This window comes from Gopherus flavomarginatus, chromosome 8 (genome assembly GCF_025201925.1).
Source record: "Gopherus flavomarginatus isolate rGopFla2 chromosome 8, rGopFla2.mat.asm, whole genome shotgun sequence".
NCBI classification, from domain to species: Eukaryota; Metazoa; Chordata; order Testudines; family Testudinidae; genus Gopherus; species Gopherus flavomarginatus.
The window spans coordinates 107971899-107991329 of record NC_066624.1 but is presented as its reverse complement, the minus strand read 5'-3'; the positions used below and the strand labels follow the sequence as shown (position 1 = coordinate 107991329).

Here is a 19431-nt window from a genome sequence, read left to right as displayed (position 1 = left end):
GAGCAAGGCTAACGGTCTACGTTTCTTCAGGAATCCCGTCCATTTTTCTCTTAGGCTGAGCTTCAGATTAGATCGTTATCGTGTGTCTGTAACAATAGCTTGTCGTGTGTTGGATTTAATTTTACTTTAATTCTGTCATTGTCACATTCAATAGAGAACTCCCTAGAGCGATCCTTCAGCATCCCCCGAGTGAGACTCTGCAGTCTGAAACTATGTCCGCACTGGCATAAAACACCCCAGTTGGCCCATGATAGCTTGGCTGCAGGGCTATAATATTGCAGTGTAGATATCTGGGTTTGGGCTGGAGCCCAGGCTCTGGGACCTTCCCCCTCATGGGGTCCCAGAGCCCAGGCTCCAGCCCAAACCTAGACGTCTGCCCTGTAGCCGGAGCCCTGTGAGCCTGAGTCAGCTGACATGGGCCAGCCGTGGGCAGACATGCCCTGAGTGATGGTTCCTAGTAGCGATACTCTGTAGCTGAGTACAGCATTGTGGTTCTGCAGGCCAGCCGTCATCCCTTCACTCAGGGTCTTATGGAAAGAAAGCAGGTCCCTGGCTTTTTCTTTCAGAACTCCCTCTGAAGAGATGGAACTTCCTTGAAACACTCGACTGTTATGAGGGCAAAACAGAGCTGATGCAAATCTGTAAGGACATCGTTAGGATTCCAGACAAAGTAGCCAAGGTGTGCTGAAGAGCACATTGCAATAGCTCCCCAAAACAATCTGAAGCCATGTATGAAACCACTTAGGAAAAATACAAAGAACATTTTGGCATATATTTAAAAAAACAAAAATGATCGTACCTTTAAAAATGCTGGCTTGTCTCTGCTGAGCCACCGAGAGGCTAGGAAACACTGGACAACAATAATACTGAATGCCTGCAGCTGCCCCGAGCCAATGCACCCTCCGTAGGATGTGGTGTGGTGAGCAAAGAGAGAATATAGGCTGCATGCTGCACGATAGGCACAATGACACTGGGTTAATGGCACATTTACTGTTCCGTTTCACACTTAGTAGACTACAGAGAAGGAATGAGGGAAAGTTGTGCTTGGTCTTTGTACTGACAGGGAGTTCTCCCGATGGTGTTTCAACTGTTCAGCTACCTGGCTAAAATACAGGACCCTGGAAGAAGATAGCAGAAGCTTTTGGGAGAAAACTCAAGTGGGCGCTCAAAGAGTGTATTTCCAGACGCACCCTCCTGCCCATACACCTCTGCACAGAGTACTGACAAATTCGTGTTTCTAGATCAGATTACAGAAGTGTTCACCAAGAACATTTATTTCAGCACAATGGCTTAATGTGTGGGTTCTTCGCTAATGCAGGAGTGCCCACGCTTTGCCCAACTGAGCATCACATCAGCATCTTGCTCGCAGTCTCACGGTTGTAGTGAATTTCCACAAGATGGCGCAGATTTCACTCACGCTAACCTAGAGGCCCAGCCTGCAGAGACTAAGCCCGCTCTGCAGTACTCTCTGCTTTTGATCAGATTACTTTCTGCTTGGATCAAGGTGGCGCACGTGATGATGAGACCAATCGTTTCAGCTCCTTGTTAAATAGGAGGGTAACGATGGGTCTCATAGAATTGTGTCCCGTGAGCTGTGTGCTGCCATTCCTGCTGCAAAGCTCACAGGGGCTGTCATGCCAGCCAAGTTCTTTGTTAGCTGTCGTACTCTTCGATATTCTAATGTCCTACCTAAAGACCCTCCCTCAAATTCAGCCAGCCCCATGATACAACGGGCAGAGGTGCCAGTAACAGGCAAGAAACGTAGGCAAATGATTAAGGTTTTTCAGCGTTCTGAATCCTTGTGTGCAACCCAAGCACATTAGGCTTTAAGCAATTAATTGTTAATCATCTTGAATGCTTCCAATAGCCTGGCTTTAGTACCGAGGACTTAAACAGCTTTCCACTGTACTGCACTTAATTTGGTTAAAGTGGGGAAATGGTATAGTGGCATTTCCAGCCTAAAGGAATGAGAGTGGCCAGTAAATGACATTCATATTGAGAAAAATCTTCCATGCATCCATGTTCTAGGCAGCTGTTGCTGGGACACGGCTCTAGCTAATAAACAGTGCATTATGCCCGAGCAAGGGAGTTCATTAGAGAGAGAAGCCATTCTGGCTTTGTCAGATCTGAATCTGAAAGTGCCTTGGAGCTGCTATTCTCATCAAGTTTCAATGTGAACAGTTTTAACCAAGAGCTAATTGAGCAATCTCAGAAAGTGGAGTAATTCCATTATTCGGCTTTGCTTTGTTCAACGCTATTGCTGCTATGAAAATAACACAAATTACTTCCATCGAGCCAGGCACCGCCAGCATTTCTGCTTTTTTTCTTTAAAAAAAACAAAAGTATGTGTTTTGGCTTTTGGCAACCCTCTTTGGCAAAGGCAGCCCCACACCAACACTGCAAGTTCTATATAAGGCTCATCTATAACTTTAAAATCCAATTTTTAAATAGTAGGGGATTTAATTTTCATAACTGTTCAACCAGGAATGAAATTCTGGCCTGTGTATGTAAAGGTGCACCTGGCGGTTGGATGGGAAAAGCATTCTCTGTTAAGACACAGTACATCCTTGTTGCAGGAGGCTGGACTGAAAACGAATTAAGCCACTGCAAGCTTTTTAGCTGCTTTTAGCCAAAGAGCATGATTCTGTCATTGGCGGTGCTCTGAAGAGACTTGGGGTTAGCTAATGTTGCTTTTTTATTGAAACCTCCTAAGTTCCCTCACTTCATGAAAGAACGGTAATCAAAAGCAAACTTACTTGATTAAAAAAAAAATCCTCCTGTATCTAGGCCGCTAGAGTAGACTGTTGATCTTAACTCTCTAAAGAAATCATACCGGATGAGCTGCAGTGAAGTTCAGACAATAAATTCTTCCACGCTCCTTGATCTTCAGACGCTAGAGGTGATTGGTGCTGCTGCTTCTTTCTATGTGAAGACAAGTCCATGTCTAATATTGTGACTTTCTTTGATCTAGCTGGCTCCAATACCGATAATAGCGAAGTCATGGCAGCATTGGCTAGCCACTCGGGTATATACCCAGATGGGTTTGTACAGCCCATACTGCTGCGGCTTCACTGCTGTTGTTTTGGAGCTAGCTAGATTAAAGCCCCTTGTGTTCATATATCGGCAGTGTGGATATAATAACTTTAGGAATATACCTATTTGGTCACCTCTCCTCTGAGAAGACTGAGATAACAAGACTGAAAGTCAAATAAGCTTTTGCACAGAGGAAGAGGCATGCTTTAGCTCAATGGCTCTCAACCAGGGGTATGTGTGCGCCTGGGGGTACGCAGATGTCCTCCGGGGGTACTCAACTCATCTAGAAATTTGCCTAGTTTTACAAGTGCTACATAAAAAGGGCTAGCGAAGTCATTACAAACTAAAATTTCATACAGACAATGACTAGTTTTATACCTCTCTATTCCATACACTGAAATGAAAGTACACTATATTCCAGTTGATTTATTTTATAATTGTATAGTAAAAACAAGAAAATAAGTAATTTTTCGGTAATAGTAGGCTGTGATATTTTTGTATTTTTATGTCTGATTGTATAAGCAAGTAGTTTTTAAGTGAGGTGAAAGTTGAGGGGGCACAAGACAAATCAGACTCCTGAAAGGGGTACAGTCATTTGGAAAGGTTTGAGAGCCACTGCTTTAGTCTGTCCTGTCTTGGTACCCTCACGGTGCTGTGCTTGGGCACCCGGGGTCAGTAACATTTGAACCCCGGGCTGCTATTCTGAGAATTGTGTTGCTGTGACCAATCTGTCTGGCTTGTGCCTGCACTTGCTACATTGTAAGTGCAGCAGCCATTGATTTATTAGTATCATTTGGAAAGCTAAGCAGGAGGAGTATAGATTAGGAGATCAGAAGGTGGTTGGATAGCAGTCCTGCCATGGAAACAGCAGCCCAAACCCACACTCTACTTGCCTGAGCCTTACTGTGCTGAGAGTTGGGATGCAAATATTCTATATTTCATGTATGTTCAGGCCAGAAGGAGCCATTATGATCATCTAGGATAACACTTCCCAAAGCTCCTATGGCCCATGGTCAAAAGTGACAGAGGAGCCTTAAGTCCCATTGACTGTATGGCTTAATCACTTGTTACCCTTAGTCCTGCAGGCCATGGGATTTCGTGCTGTAACTCCTGCATCCTGCCCATACACCATGAGCAAACTGAGTTTGCAGGCCAAAGGGCCTGCAGAAGAGGCTTCTGCATGTTACAGGACCGTTGGGCTGTCCCCTCTCTCTAAATGCTGCAGTGCACAGGTTTGGAAAGCTCTTTGTACCGCAGGCTCGGAGAGCAGGATTGCTTTTATCAGTAAGAACCTGTGGAAAGGGCAAGCACCTGCTCTGACCCACCTCCCCATGCACGGTGGATATGGAAACCTTGCATGAGTGCACAAAGGGCAAAAGTTCAGAGCATATTGCTTATGGGATTTTGTGCAGCTGGAAGCCAAGGATAGCTGAGCTGATCCAGAGGAAACTGTACCGATGGTTTTGGAGAGCATTTCACATGGGATTCATTCAGTACAAATTCAAATGGACTAGTCTCTCTGTCTCCATTTTTTTAGCCATGAAATATTTTTCTTTTCACTCCAGCCTGCCAGATGGACCCAGCCAAACTCCGAGTGAGGCTGTTTTAAGAAAAAAAACAAAATCCCTCTTGTCGTTTGACCTGCCGACAGTTAGCAGTTTCAGTGCTCTGCTCCCGTTAATGACAGAGCCAGGCTTCGGCGCTGGCCTCCAGACGCTGCCAGCCAAATTTCAGCTCCAGGCTGCCTTATGATCCATTTCTTTTTTCCGAACCACAAAGTAGCATTTGCTGACTTGAAGCCTTGCGCTCTCAAAGTTAGCTGGAGTTACAGCCTGCGGTAGCTCCATTCGAAAACAGCTCTTTATAGCTGAGGGGCCTGGGGTCGTGGGGGAGGCACTTCCTGGTTTGCAGCTCTGCAGCCCTAGAGGCTGAGGATAATGACTGAGGAGGTGGGAAGGGGGCCTGTGCTGATAGCGCCCACAGGAGATCACCTGTCCAGGTTGGTTTCTGCTTTTAACTAGCCAGCCATGCTGGGTAACTGCCCATGCTCCTCCCCTTAAAGGTGAACAATACACATTTCTAAACAGCCACACAAAATCTCCCTCCCTTATACGATCCCAAAGAAGAAAGCACTTCACTGCCCTTCATGTATGCAGTGAGCCCTACGCATTAATGTGGTCGGGCCAGATGTGGGTCCTGCAAGCTCTGAGCCACAGACCTGGTTCCTCTGCCAAAGTGGGTGAGCTCACAAACACAGGGCAAAAGAGTCCTTTCATTTGAAATCGTGACTCGTCCCTCGGTGTCCATCAGGCCCTCTCTGGGCAGGAATTTCTCATGCTTCACCTAGATGTGACTTTTCCCTGCTGCCCTTTTGGGGATTGTTCCTCTGGACATGGGCACTCCGTGCACATTGTCCTCGGCAACTAAATTCCCTGCAAGTCTGAAGTTTAAAATAGAAATGTCTCTGAGCTAGCCTGAAACAGCATCTCGGCGTGAATTCCTCTTTCACGTTTGCAGAGTTCGGGTGACTCGGTCTGTTTTGTTGAAGCTGACAAAGACACGTAAGTGTCACCCTGCTGAAAATAAGGAGAAATGTTGACTCAAAAGGAAAATGGTTGTGAAATTGATCTGGCAGGTAGGAGGGTTAAGTGGACAGACTGGCTCTTCCAACCCTACGGACATGGTAGCTGAGGGGAATCGCTCTCAGTCCCAGCAGTCGAACAAAATTCTAGCTCTGTTGACGTCAGTGGCAGTTTTTCCACATTGACATCAGTGGGGCTGGAACCTTTACAAGTCATTTTCACGCAGTAATCAGTGGCGCTGGAACACTTTTAATACTGGCAGTGCTGAAAGCCAGCCCTCTTACCCCTATTCATGCCCCCCACTCAGAGCTGGAGCAGGAGCAGGGCCCTGTCTCCGGGGTGGAGGGACCTGGACAGAGGTGCTGGGGCCAGCAGCCAGGGCCCCATATAAAACGTGGGGATGCTGCAGCACCCCCCGCACTCCTAGTTCCCCCGCCTATGGCAGCAGTACAGGATCTGTACCGACTCTGACCAATAGAAACTGCCGTATGTAATAGGGTATGGTCAGGGCACTTTCTGTAACATTTTATCCTGACCAGGGCTGGTGCTACCATTTAGACGGTCTAGGCGGTTGCCTAGGGCGCCAAGATTTGGGGGCGCCAAAAAGCGGCACCCTCCAATTTTTTTTATGTGTTTGAGCGGCCGCTGCCCTGGGAGGGAGAAGGGAGTCTGAGCTGCCACTGGCAGCCCAGGGATTCCCCTGGGTCAGCGCATTGCTGCCAGCAGCCGAGGGGTTCCCCTGGGTCAGCGCGCCGCTGCCAGCAGCCGAGGGGTTCCCCTGGGTCAGCGCGCCGCTGCCAGCAGCCGAGGGGTTCCCCTGGGTCAGCGCGCCGCTGCCAGCAGCCGAGGGGTTCCCCTGGGTCAGCGCGCCGCTGCCAGCAGCCCAGGGGTTCCCCTGGGTCAGCGCGCCGCTGCCAGCAGCCCAGGGGTTCCCCTGGGTCAGCGCGCCGCTGCCAGCAGCCGAGGGGTTCCCCTGGGTCAGCGCGCCGCTGCCAGCAGCCGAGGGGTTCCCCTGGGTCAGCGGGCTGCTGGCAGCCGAGGGGTTCCCCTGAGTCAGCGGGCTGCCGCCAGCAGCTGGCAGCCCAGGGATTCCCCTGGGTCAGCACGTCGCCGGCAGCTCAGGGATTCCCCGGGGTCAGCGCGCCGCCGGCAGCTCGGGGGTTCCCCAGGGTCAGCGCGCCGCAGCCGGCAGCCAAGGGGTTCCCCTGGGTCAGCGCGTCGCCGGCAGCTCAGGGGTTCCCCTGGGTCAGCACGTCGCCGGCAGCTCAGGGATTCCCCGGGGTCAGCGCGCCGCCGGCAGCTCGGGGGTTCCCCAGGGTCAGCGCGCCGCAGCCGGCAGCCAAGGGGTTCCCCTGGGTCAGCGCGTCGCCGGCAGCCGAGGGGTTCCCGTGGGTCAGCGGGCTGCTGGCAGCCGAGGGGTTCCCCTGGGTCAGCGCGCTGCTGGCAGCCCGGGGGTTCCCCTGGGTCAGCACGCCGCCGGCAGCTCGGGGGTTCCCCGGGGTCAGCGCGCCGCAGCCGGCAGCCAAGGGGTTCCCCTGGGTCAGCGCGTCGCCGGCAGCTCAGGGGTTCCCCTGGGTCAGCAGCCGCCGGCAGCCCGGGGGTTCCACCACACAGTCGCTGCTTCACTTCTCCCGCCTCCCAGGCTTGCAGCACTAATCAGCTGTTTGGCGCCGCAAGCCTGGGAGGAGAATTAGAGCAGGACAGCGTGCTCAGAGAGGACGCAGAGCAGAGGTGAGCTAGGGTGAGGAGGGACCGCAGGGCTCCCCGGGCCTGGGGGCGGGGAGCTGCCGCGGGGGGGGGGCATGCCTCAGGGCAGAGGGGAGCTGCTGCAGGGCTGGGGGGGCGCAAGGTGGAAGTTTTGCCTAGGGTGCGAAACTTCCTTGCACCGGCCCTGATCCTGACTCTGTTAACTTCAAGAAACTAGCAAAGAATCCTGTGGCACCTTATAGACTAACAGACGTTTTGGAGCATGAGCTTTCGTGGGTGAATACCCACTTCTTCAGATCATGCTCCAAAACGTCTGTTAGTCTATAAGGTGCCACAGGATTCTTTGCTGCTTTTACAGATCCAGACTAACACGGCTACCCCTCTGATCTTCAAGAAACTAAACTCTCTCTCCATACCAAAGCCAGGTCCCTCCTTTGTGAGAGCCTTCTGGTCTCTTGTAGTGTTGCTCTTGTGTTCTGGCCTGCTGGTGGTTGAGGTTCTAGCTCTCAGATCCAAGGATTCCTCGTTCAGAAGAAACAAATATGCTTGTAAAGAACTATAGGAGTTGGCAACCAGATAGAAGAGAAAAGGGAACTCTTCTCCCCGTTTCCCAGCCTCACTGGAACCTTCTTGCACCTCCCGTTTGGGAGGAGGCTGGAAGCATTGGCAGGGCAATGTTCTATGGAGTCTCCACTTTAGTTAGTTAGCGTCTCTTCTAAAGCATCTAACTGGGGGCTTTAGGCACAGTGAGTTAATCCACTAGCCTTTCACCTCTGAAAAGCTGGGTTCATCTCCTGCCATGTCACAGATGAAAGCGGTTAGGAGGGCTCAGTCCCATCTTAAGTCCTTTGTATCCATATCCCCAAACCACCCAGTGATTTGGCATCTCTCTTTGATACGCTTGGGACTAGAGCAGCAAGTCAGGACAAAGGTGCTATAGAGATGGGCCCCCAGAATGAGGTTTTGCAAATCCAGGTTGAACTGCGTTTGCGGAGAGAGAAGGCAGCATTATCTGACATTTAGTTTACTGAGAAGGCAAATCAAAGGGGACATGATAGCGGTAAAGAAAATAATGAGTGGCATCGAGGCCATCTGTCAGATGCTTCCAGTTACTCTTACTCATGAGAACAAAACCCCCAGTAAGATTAAAAGGCAAAAAATATTGATGAAACTAAATATTCTTTTAAAAATACGAAGCACAATGAACCGGAGGAATTTGCAGTGTCAAGTTATCAGTGAGACAAAGAGCTAAGGACTAGACACTCTTGTGAACAATAAAAATACAATCTGCGTTCCCATGAATTTGGATAGAGAATTACAGGGGCTGTAATCCCTCGTGCCTCAGGACATAAAGCCCTGCCGGGGATTAGGAAGGAATTCCCCCCTTGGGCATGTTACTGCCTTGTCCTCTAGGAAAGTTCTACACCTTATTCTGAAAGACCTGATATTGCTCACATTGCAGGATAGGCTCCTGGACTGGAGGGGCCATTGGCCTGATGTGGTACAGCAACACCTGTGTCCCAGTGACATCTGCACATATGTTCGCATGCCTCTACCTACTCCTGTAAATCTCTGACTTGGCTGTGCAATGTGATATGCACAAAAGGAAAGGAAAGTATCTGGTGTGATATGTTTTACTGGCCGTAGGGCTTGCCAGACTGGTTCAGTTAACCTGGCTAAGTGTCGTAATGGCCTTTTCCGCCACCAGTCGCAAGAGAAGTTTGCTGTAGAAGTGTGGGCACTGATGACACTACACGTACCAGGCTGCCAGGAAGGCGTTTCTGCTTCCCAAATGATTCACTGAAAACTGGGCTTGTAGACTCGAGTTGGTTATTTTATCTTGCACGGAGTTTTTGGCTCCGACAGTAACCAGTGATGTTTTCCTTTCGCTGATGAGCCATTTGAACCCTGCCACCCCGTTCGGCTTGGTTTACCCTTTAGAAACGCCTGTTTTACACAGCAGATGGAATGTACAACTGGTTACCTGCACAGCGCCGCTTTACTCTCTAGTCTGATTAACAGCCAGCTGGGACCAGCGGCCATAGAGGGACCAATGTTGCCATCTGCTGGTTGAACTGCGCCAAAGCAGCTTTAACCTTAGCCAGCTTGACCACTTTCCTCTCTGAAATGTATTGTCCCGGATATGCATTAAATGAGCCCAGTGTGATGGCCACTCGTTACCTGCAGCACTTGTCACTCCTGTCAGGGCTTGCGTGTAAATTTTAGAAACTAAAATAAAATGGTAGTTGGCCCAGCCTTAGCGTTTGTTCTTTACGGTGCTAGTGATTTATAGGTGACCCTCTCCCAGTCCCTTTCCCCTGTTCACCCCCGTGTCCTTTTCTAACCTGCCTGGTAGGGAAGCTGTCAACCCTTTGGGAATAGCGTCCCTTATGCTCTCTGTGTGCACAGAAATCAGGAGGTTGGCCTGTTAGCTCCACGGTCCGTCAGGAGAGTCCACGGTGCTGCTCCTGGTAGGAGTTCTGATCCATTACAGATGAGCATTTTCACTGCTGATGTAGGGATGTTGAAGGTTAACCAGTTAACCAGTTAGCATTAGGCTTACTATTAACTGGACCTTAACTGTTAACCCTGGCAGCCAGGCAGCCGCGCTGGGTCAGCCAGCTGGAGGAACCCCATCCCTGGCCGCGCCAGGCCAGCAGAACCCCAGCCCCAGTGGGACCCCAGACCCTGCCACCTTGCACCGGCCCGCCTGAGGAATCCCAGCCCCTGTCGTGCCAGGCCAGCAGAACCCCAGCCCCGGTGGGACCCCAGACCCTGCCACCTCGCACCGGCCCGTCTGAGGAACCCCAGCCCCTGTCGTGCCAGGCCAGCAGAACCCCAGCCCCGGTGGGACCCCAGACCCTGCCACCTTGCACCGGCCCGCCGGCGGAACCCCAGCCCCTGTCGTGCCAGGCCAGCCAGAGCGACCTCAGTTAACCGGTTTAATGATTTTTTTATTGTTGAACTTGTTAACTTTTTTGTCTGATATTTACATCCCTATGCTGATTCCAGCTGTAATTTGCTGATTCCTCCTCTGGGTTTGTCTTTAATTATTTCCTTTTTCTATTGGGTTCCGCACAAGTGCAGTCGGTTAGCACACAGTAAGTCTGGGCAGGCGCTGTTACTGTAGTCTCACCCGGGAATACAGTGTAGTGCGAAGCTCATGTTCTCATTAACCTCAGTAGCACACACAGTAAAACTCCGCAGTGGTCTCCATTGTTGGTTTCTATGTCACAGAGCACAACACAGTATTGTGCCTAGTCCTGCAAATCTGCCACAAAGGCACTTGGGCTCCACCGCAAGGGACTTCTCCAAATGGCTCTGCTGTGGCCACTTGGCATGCAGGAGCTGCGCTCAGATGCCAGCATAATTAGTGGCAATATGCATATGCAGTGCCGAGAGCGTGATGTTGCTTTTACAGCTCTATTGGCATTTTTGGCAGTTAGCACAACTTGAGAAATCCACCGAATATGTGGAGCAAATGGTGGAAGGGCCAATTAAACACATTTCTCTGTTTGTCCAAGCCCTGTTAAACACATCTCCTGTGACACAGTCCTGCAGCAAGAAGAGCATAGCCCATGATCCCGTTAGGAGCATCGTTTGTGCTACGTTTTGTCCTGCGTGCAGCTCGTGAGGTTTCCCTCCAGTGACTGTGTATTCAGTGGGAGTAACAAGAGCGTTCAGGCTGGGTTGGGTTGGTCTCCAGGAGCGTCCCCCACAGAGCAGAGCTAATGGGGGAGAAGCCCCAGGTAGCCCCAGTGCTGTCTTTGTCGTTCATTCAGCCCTGCACTTAGAAAAGCTGCTTTGCTTTCCTGGCCATCTGTCTGCATTTCCAGCTGTGCACTCGGCATTTGTGTAAGGCAAACACTAAGGCAGATTCGTAGTGTGGAAATTCGCCTGAAACTCGGGTAGCTGTGCTGACCACACATGTCGTTCTGAGGGTGGGAGACTGAAGTGGGTGGGGGGGGGGGGCGTGTTTCTTCTGGCTCAGGATGTGCTATCTGTATTTGTCTTCTGTGCTATCACTCACACTACATTTGCTTTTCTTGTCAAGTGTTTCAGGAGATACAATGACCTGTAGCGGGATAATGTGATTGTAATTTGAGCTGTCCAGTTATTGCTGGCTTCTGCTTGTCTGCACCACTAGGATGGCCCACAGGAACCACAGCAAGAGAGGGAGGATTTGGGGGGGTTGCTGGTATCTCAGGTCAAATCTTCCTCTTAAGGCACTACGACTAACCGCTCTCCTGTGCGCTCATGCTGCACTAGCTCCCAGCATTGAGTACAAGCTGGGGGGGGGGTGCTGATTAAGGTTGGCACTTCGTGTCCCCAGGGGCTTCCTGCTTTAACCCTCATGATGCCTCTTCTTGCTGCAGGCTGGTGGAAGAATTTATGCTGTTGGCGAACATGGCCGTCGCCCATCAGATCTACCGCTCCTTCCCCCAACAGGCCTTGCTGCGCCGTCACCCCCCGCCCCAGACCAAGATGCTGAATGATCTCATGGAGTTCTGCGACCAGATGGGACTGGAGATAGATTTCAGCAGCGCAGGGGCCCTGCACGTGAGTGGAGACTGCACCGGGGATTTGCACCAAGGGAGACTGTCTAGATGCTGAAGCTCTCCTGGGCTTACTGATACTTTCTCTGACAGCATTTGTGTAATGTTGTAGGGTGGCTCGGCCGCGGTTTGTCCCTCAGCGGGGCTGTAGGGTATCCCACCTACTCGCTATCAATAGTCTTAAGCCCGGCCCTAGGTCAGGGCAGGGCAACACACGCTGAGTCCAAATGCTCAGGCCTTCAGACAGGGAGGGCGGCAATAGTCCCAAGCCCACCCCTAGGTCAGGGCGGGGCAGCAAACACTGAATCAGTAATAGTAGGTTTCAGCCTCCTCAGGCCAGGGAAAGGGGGAGTCTGCCACCCCTGGAGGGGTGGCAGGGGGGACGCAGGCCCTCCCACTCCACTCTGTCCCAGCCCGGGCCCTAGCAGCGGCAGAAACTCGCTGCTGTCAGTGGGGATCCTGGTCGCAACACACTGACATGGACTCTGGCAGTGCTGCAGCCAGACTGGGGTCGGCTGCCCCCAGGCTACTTCCACTCTCCCCCTCGTCGGGTATCTGAGTCCTCGAAACGTCACCAGCGGTCTCCAACACCATCGGCTCCTCTGGGTAAGTGTGCGATGGTGGGCTCAGCGGCTCCTTGGGGTAGCTGGCCAGAGGCAGGCTAGGCTCTTCCTTGGGGTAGCTGGTGCGGGCCAGGCTCGGCCCTCCCTCGGGGTAGCTGGTGCGGGCCAGGCTCGGCCAGTCCTCCTCAGGGTAGCGGGCGCAGGACGGGCTCGGCTGGCCGGGTGTGAGCTCCAGCTGGCAGCGGCCACAGACGTCTGGTCCCGGCGGTGGCTGGGTTCCTACTGAGCTCTGCAGGTGAGCTTTTATACTTCCGGGTCTGCGCCGTGACCTCTGAGGGGCGGGGAGCAGGACCCAGAGGCTCCGCCCACAGCGGGGTTGGGGGAGATTTGTCCCTCAGTGGGGCTGTGGGGTATCCCACCACCTCGCAACAAATGGCCTGTGGTTACCTGCTCTCCATTCCCTGGGTATCTGCCCTGTCTTCTGCCCAGCGCTGCAGCTGACTGTGCAGAGCTGGCCAAGGGGGTGTCCAGAGGAGTTTGGAGATGAGGAACACCTTCGTAGGCACACACTGGGCCTAAAGAATAGTGTGTCCATTGTCATGCGAGTCCTTCATCTGAAACCCTCCTGCCTCATCTGCAGCCAGGTGACAGGGTTCAGGAGGCAGGTCTCTGGGCTCCTCTAGAGCCGGCCTCTCAGAAAAGTCTAGTAATACCCTCCTGTCTGAAACCAGGGCTCATGCAGAGAGACATGATGAAGCCACTGGCACTGCAGAAAAGATAACAAATCCCCAAGAGGTATTAGTCTGCCCAGGATTTGTCTGTTCTCTCCAGCCATCTCCCCTGGGGACTAGAGATCACTGATAATGAGCCAGGAGAGGGGAGGCTCTTGAAGAAAGACAATCCTAAAAACTACCCGGCACTTTCCAGCTCTTGATCGCTGCCAACGCAGTAGCTGGCTAAGCCCCGCAGCCCCTTGTCAGCGAGGGGAGGGTCTCCCTGTTGTCTAGCTGGGCGAGTTACGGCAGAGAGCTGAAGCCACAGAGGGAGCTAGTGGCTGTCCAGAACCACACAAAGAATTGTCATTGGGAAGAGTTGGAGATTCGGTGGGATCATGACAGGCTGCGCCAGAGGTCACATCCACGGCCTCCCTCTCCGTTAGCGAAGAAACAGGGTTTGCACGGGTTTAAAATGTCATCTCTAGGGTCAGCATCCACCATAGTGTGCTCTCCCCTGCTGCAGCCTCCCACAGCAGAGTTTGACCTCAAATCGGGGCGTAGCCAGACACAGCGGATCTAGTTCTAAATGCAGCGGACAGTTGGTGCCAGCACATGTTTGCTGGTGTAGTGGTTAGAGCAGGGAACCGGCGATATGGCCTCCTGAGTTCCACTAGTGCCACTGACTGCATCAGTCTGATCTCGCCTAAGTCATGTACCCGCTCCGTGGCCTTCGCTGTACAGCGGGTGTAACAGGGAGGATGGCCATGTGATTAGGAGGCTAGCTTGGGACGTGGGAGACCAGGGTTAATTCCCACTTTGCCACAGACTTCCTGGGTTGCCTTGGGCAAGTCACGCAACCTCTCTGTGCCCCAGGTCCCCATCTGTACCATGGGGCACTAGCCCTGCCCTCCCTCCCAGGTCTGCTCGGCAGCTAAAGAGGATGAGGTGCTCAGGACATTAATAGGGGCTGGATAAATATCATAGGTTGGTAGGTGATACGTGCTCCCCCATTGAGTGTGTCCGGTGTGATTGACGTATGCTCAGAACCCCTCTGATGGCTGGTTATGGGCGTTTCTTGCAGTGACAGAAAATCCGAGGAATCTTTGCAAATAAGTAGGGGCTGGAGAAGAGTATGGGCTGTTAGGAATAATTCAGCACCCCCCTTTGTTGTGCCTGATGCCTAGATACTGTGCTGATGGGTGTGCTCTAAGTAAGGCTCCATGTTTGTCACAGAAGTAACTGATTCTGTGACTTCTGCAGTGGCCGATGTGCCTGTCTCGCCTCCCTCCCCCACCCCAACAGCAGGAGTTTGGGTGTGAGGGGGCTCAGGGCTGGGGATAGGGTGCTTCCTGGTGGGGGGGGCTCTCTGGAAGGGCAACAGCAGCTCCCCTCCCTGAGCATCTAGCTTCACGCTGCCCCTGCCCTCCGGCACTCACCCCCACAGCACCCTTTAGCCGTGGTCCCTGGCCAGTGAGAACTGCAGACCTGGGGCTCAGGGTGGAGCAGAGGCAGCACGTGGAGCTAGGAGCTGGGTAGGGAGCCTACCCCAGCCTCACCAACACCCCCCCCAGGCCACAACCCGCCCCCTCTCAAGCACCCGTAACTCCCCGTTCCAGGCTGTGACTTCCCCTCCCCAGGCCATGACTCCCCCCGAACACCCACATCCTCCCAGAGCACCCACGGCAGCCACCCTGGGCCGCCAACACACACCCCCCAGCACCCGTGACGCCCCCGGGCCGCGACTCACCCGAGCACCCGTGATGGCCCCTTGGGCCATCAGCCCTGCCCCCCCAGCACTCACAGTGCCCCCTCTCCAGGGCCACCACACCCCCACGAGCACCCGCAGTGCCCTCCTGGGCCGCAGTGCCCTTCTGGGCCACAGCGCCCTCTCCCCCACCCCAGGCTGCCCTCCTGAGCGCTCCCCCTCTACCCCCCATTTTAGTCAGGGATATATAGTAAAAGTCATGGGCAGGTCACGGGCTATGAATTTTTGTTTACTCCCCATGACCTGTCCATGACTTTTACTAAAAATACCCGTGACTAAAACGTAGCCTTAGCTGTAAGTGCCTATGACAGAGGGTAACCTCCGAGCGCCAGTATATGCTGCTGCATGCCCAGTCGTGCCCTGATGGATGGGTAATGATTCTATCTGGACCAAAGCCCCCATTTGCAGGCATGACACCCTTAGGGGTGTGTAAAACAGCACACTTCCCGGGGAGGGGAAGGAAAAGCTGGAGCAGAAGCAGAGAGGTTTCCGACAAGGCTATAGTGTGTTTTGTGTGCGCCATTTCTGTCGCCGGTTAGCTCTGTTTTCACCAGCCAGTGGTTGCAGCAAAGCAATTTCTGCATAGAAAGATGATGGTTTCAGGGGTGGGACTGGAGACCCATGCCGGGAAATCTCATGCTGTGTATATGCAAGGAAGGGTATCAGAAGGTTCTGCAGATTAACGCGCTCTGCAGCCCAAGCCATGAAGCTTCACTTCAGATTGAAAGTGAAGGGTGGGCTCCGATATTTTCCTTTTCATTGTCCCTAGACTGCTGGTGATCCTGTTAATACCGTCCATTGTCAGCCTCCCTCATGCTGTTCTGTTAGGTGCGGCCCATGGCCCCTCTGGGACTTGCATGGTGCTCCTTATCGGGGCCTCTGAAGACAGGGGGATGCTTTTCCTCCGAGCTTTGAGCGTGTAGGACCTGTCCAACAAGGAGGATGCAGTGCTGCTTGTTACTAGCCTAGTACAATGGCTTCAGACTGATGCATCCCTCAGACCTGCAGGTTGAGAGGGACAGGTTCAAAGTCCATCTCTCTGAATGTTCGGAGATAGTCCCTTGGCTTCTCTGCCCCACGTGGCTGCTGCCTTTGAAAAGCAGATGCTGAGCAGTATCATAAATGATGGCAATATATAGAAACGGTGTCCACAACCTAATGATTGCAGGCAGCCCTGTCATAGCCAGTCAGGCTGTGAGCACCAAGCTGGGACCATCCCGGCTGCTGGGACCATGAAAGGCCCTGCTGCAGCCAGCCAGGTTGTGCATATGGAGGAAACGTACTTAATGAGGAAAACATTTCCGTTTCCCATATCTAAGTAATGGGTGTAAACAGGAAAGAGAGGATTTTTATTGTAAAGTGTCTGCACTTTCTGAACTCCCCGGAGCAGTAACACAGCAGCAAAGAGCAGGACATGTTTGTTCTCTCCCCGAGCCTTTCATCTGGTTGTCTTTCCCCCCTTCTCTCCTTCCAGAAAAGTCTGAATGAAATGTTTGGTGCAGACAGCTATGCAGAGGCCAGGAAAGAAGTGCTGACGAACATGTTCTCCAGGCCAATGCAGGTAAGAGCCGCCAGGTCACAATGTGCTTATCCCTGTGCAACCAGCACCAGAATGTTTTCAGGCTCGTCGCCACCTGCTTTGCGTTTACTACCCAGATCAGTGCTCCTTCCCCTCTTCGAAATCCCCCCTCTGCACTGATCGTTTAAACTGTTACACGGGAGAAGGGAGATGAAGAAGTGAAGCGCAGTCACTAGTAACTCCCGGAAGCCTCAAAGTATTGCATGACCCAGATACCCCCAAAGCATTGCATGACCCAGATTTACACCCCATGTGTCCAGTCTGCTCCAGTCACTGCGGCCTGCCCGGTTACTTGTGGGCTGGGTTCACCGGCCACTGCATGCTGACCCGCTGAGATTGATGGGTTCAGTGAGCGTTGCTCCTTGGACTCTCCCTCAAATGGCGCATCCAGGAGGCTCTTACAATGGCTTTTGCCACCACGGGTATTTCACACAGGAGGCCATAAAGGGTTTAAGTGACTGCTCGGCAAGGGCAAGGATGGCAGGGTACAGATCCCCATGGACTTCAGGGGATTGGGTCAGGCCTGCTCGCCCTGCGGAAACTCCTCTCATGACATCCAGTAGCAGTTTTCTTCCTAAAGAACAGTTCAGGTGCCTTTACAGCTGAGGGGCCAGAGAACTGAGGTCACTGGTTGAAAGCCCAGCCCAGGTCAGACCCCATAACAGCTGTTTGGTCCAACTTCAATGAATTTATCTCAGTTCAGAGTAAACAGGCATCCCCATCAAAACCCAGCATTGACCTGCCCTTGTAAGCAGAGAGGCCCAGGTGTGAGTGGGCCACGGAGACCCATCCATCTCTAGAGATGATCTCTTCGGGGTAGGTGGCAGAACTGGCAGGAGGCGAGCTTGCCGTGCCACGGCTGTGCTGATTCTGTGGTAATGCCCCGTGAACAGCTAATCTGGTGCATTTCATCAGCACAAAATTAACAAAAGGAAAACACAGTATAATTTTTGTAACGTCTCCGCCTTGTTAACTCGGCCGCAGCGCGAAGGGAGGCCAGTTCTGAGAGCGCAGCCCACCAGCAGGGAGAAGGTGACATGTTCCTCAAAACGGCCTCTCTGCCACTGAGTGTTTATCACCGTGGGAATACATCATCTTCCTGACATTACTCATTTGACTGTCACTCTTCTAATTAGTTAATTTGCTCCATTTACTCGTTAGCAGTTGCCTGAAGTCCCGCTGTATGTTAGCGGCTTAATGCTTGTTTGCAAATGTAGCTGGGGAGGCTCTGATGGCAATTAGCACAAACCATGTGGTAATTATCCCCCACACGCACATTGGACTCATTAGGGCAGTTTGCTGCTGCGCAGTTCTCCCCTCTTTAGCTGGGTTTGTTTTTCCAGCGTGTTTCTCTAGATAACAACCCTTTGTCTGGCTTGCACGTGTCTCCGACACCGGAGGCATGGGTGGCTTCCTTTTCCCTTCAGTGGAACATACTGTCAGAGTTGAATCCGATTGGTAGCGTCTATTACCTGGGCTCCCCCTCCAGCCTGCTGCTGGACTGTGTTGTGTCAAGGCCCCAAGTCTTCTCTCCAGATACCAGACTGCCTGGTGCTTTGAACAGCCAGCGAAAGGAGACTGTCACGTGGGCCCAGGGTGAGACGGTGAGAACTTTCCAAACTGTATGTTCTTGTTCAAGGTCTAATTTTTCTTTAAGCCCAAAAGCTGCATCTGTGCCGTATGGAAGATCTGCCGGAGCATGGAGGAGGGGAGTAAACTTGGAGCCCCTCCTGCTCTCCACCACCAGGTACCTCGGCATGTTCGACAAACTCACCTGCCACACAAGAACATGCTTTGACAACAGCCGAATTTGAAGCATCTGCCCATCGACAGTGATGCGAAGCCTCTACTTCCTCAAGGAGGAGTTCCATATGAATCAAAACCACGGAGGAAGGCCTTTGGGAGCTAGCTCTGGTGGAGGGGTGGCTGGGCAGTGTCTCATTCAAACTATTTCCTGACTGAGCTGGGGATTTGGAAAGCTTGTTTGCTCTTCAGCTTCCTTCCACCATGGTCCCAAAATGAAAACGTGTCACGTTTCCTTTGCTCTTGGTGCTGCCGCTCTGCCAATCAGGGCATAGCTCCAACCAGCCTGGCCTCGCAGAGGAGGGGTGAGCACACCCGTAGTTAAATAGATTCGGAGCTTGAGCAAAGCAGGACATGAGGAGGTTTGCTCCTAGCCAAGCGGCAGTGTTTTCCCAAGGCTGCGACACAGTGAAGTGTCAGTTTTAGACTCTTCAGTCTGTCCTCTGTGAAGTGGCTGGTGTCTTTTTTAAATGCCTCCAGGTATCTGCAAGGGATATTGCAAGGGTAGTGTGCTGAAATGGGGCCAGGGACTGTGGTTGCCCGTAAAATGCCCACATCCGTCCTACAATCCCTCATTATGAGAGTGCCCTCACTGTTCTGAGAAAGTTTCCAAGACTCCAGATTTCTGATCAGAGGGCCCCTCTGCCCTGCTGCTTACATGACTGCTAAGGAGAGCATTGTAATGAAGCCTGTTTGGAAGGATTGGCCAGGAAGGAGAGACCTTTCCAACTTACAGATGTTAATGGATCAAGGTGAGCTTATGAAAGGAAAGGAGTTTTGGAAGGAGAACTCTAACTGTGTGTGATGTCAGAAAGAAGCTAGACCTGCATCAAAAGCAATGGACCATAACTATCTTCAGAAGTATGGCTATAGTCAGACAAACGTCTATGTGGAATTGCCCATCCTGGTCAATAAGCCTGCTCCCTAGGCACATTCTGTCTTGCATCTTGCTGCCTCCACTGGCAAAAATAAGTTTACAGTTGAACTCCCGTTAGCCCTACAGCGCCAACCCCGCTCTGGGGAAGTTAGCTGGATTTGTTCTGGCTAGTGTATCGCCAACAGAACTAGCACCTTATCTTCTGGGGGTCAGCCCTTCATTCCTGCTACTGGAGGGTGGAGTCCAGCTA

The 19431-nt window shown here is 52.4% G+C and overlaps 1 protein-coding gene across 4 annotated transcripts in view; it reads left to right on the top strand.

The window, feature by feature from the left end:
* Positions 1-19431, top strand: part of DIS3L2 (DIS3 like 3'-5' exoribonuclease 2) — a 299945-nt gene that overhangs the window by 263556 nt on the left and 16958 nt on the right. For all 4 annotated transcript variants that reach the window (XM_050963773.1, XM_050963771.1, XM_050963772.1 and 1 more), the window contains 2 exons: positions 11699-11882; positions 16397-16483. In XM_050963773.1, coding sequence (XP_050819730.1) covers positions 11699-11882; positions 16397-16483 — 271 coding nt within the window. The remainder of the gene's footprint in view (positions 1-11698; positions 11883-16396; positions 16484-19431) is intronic.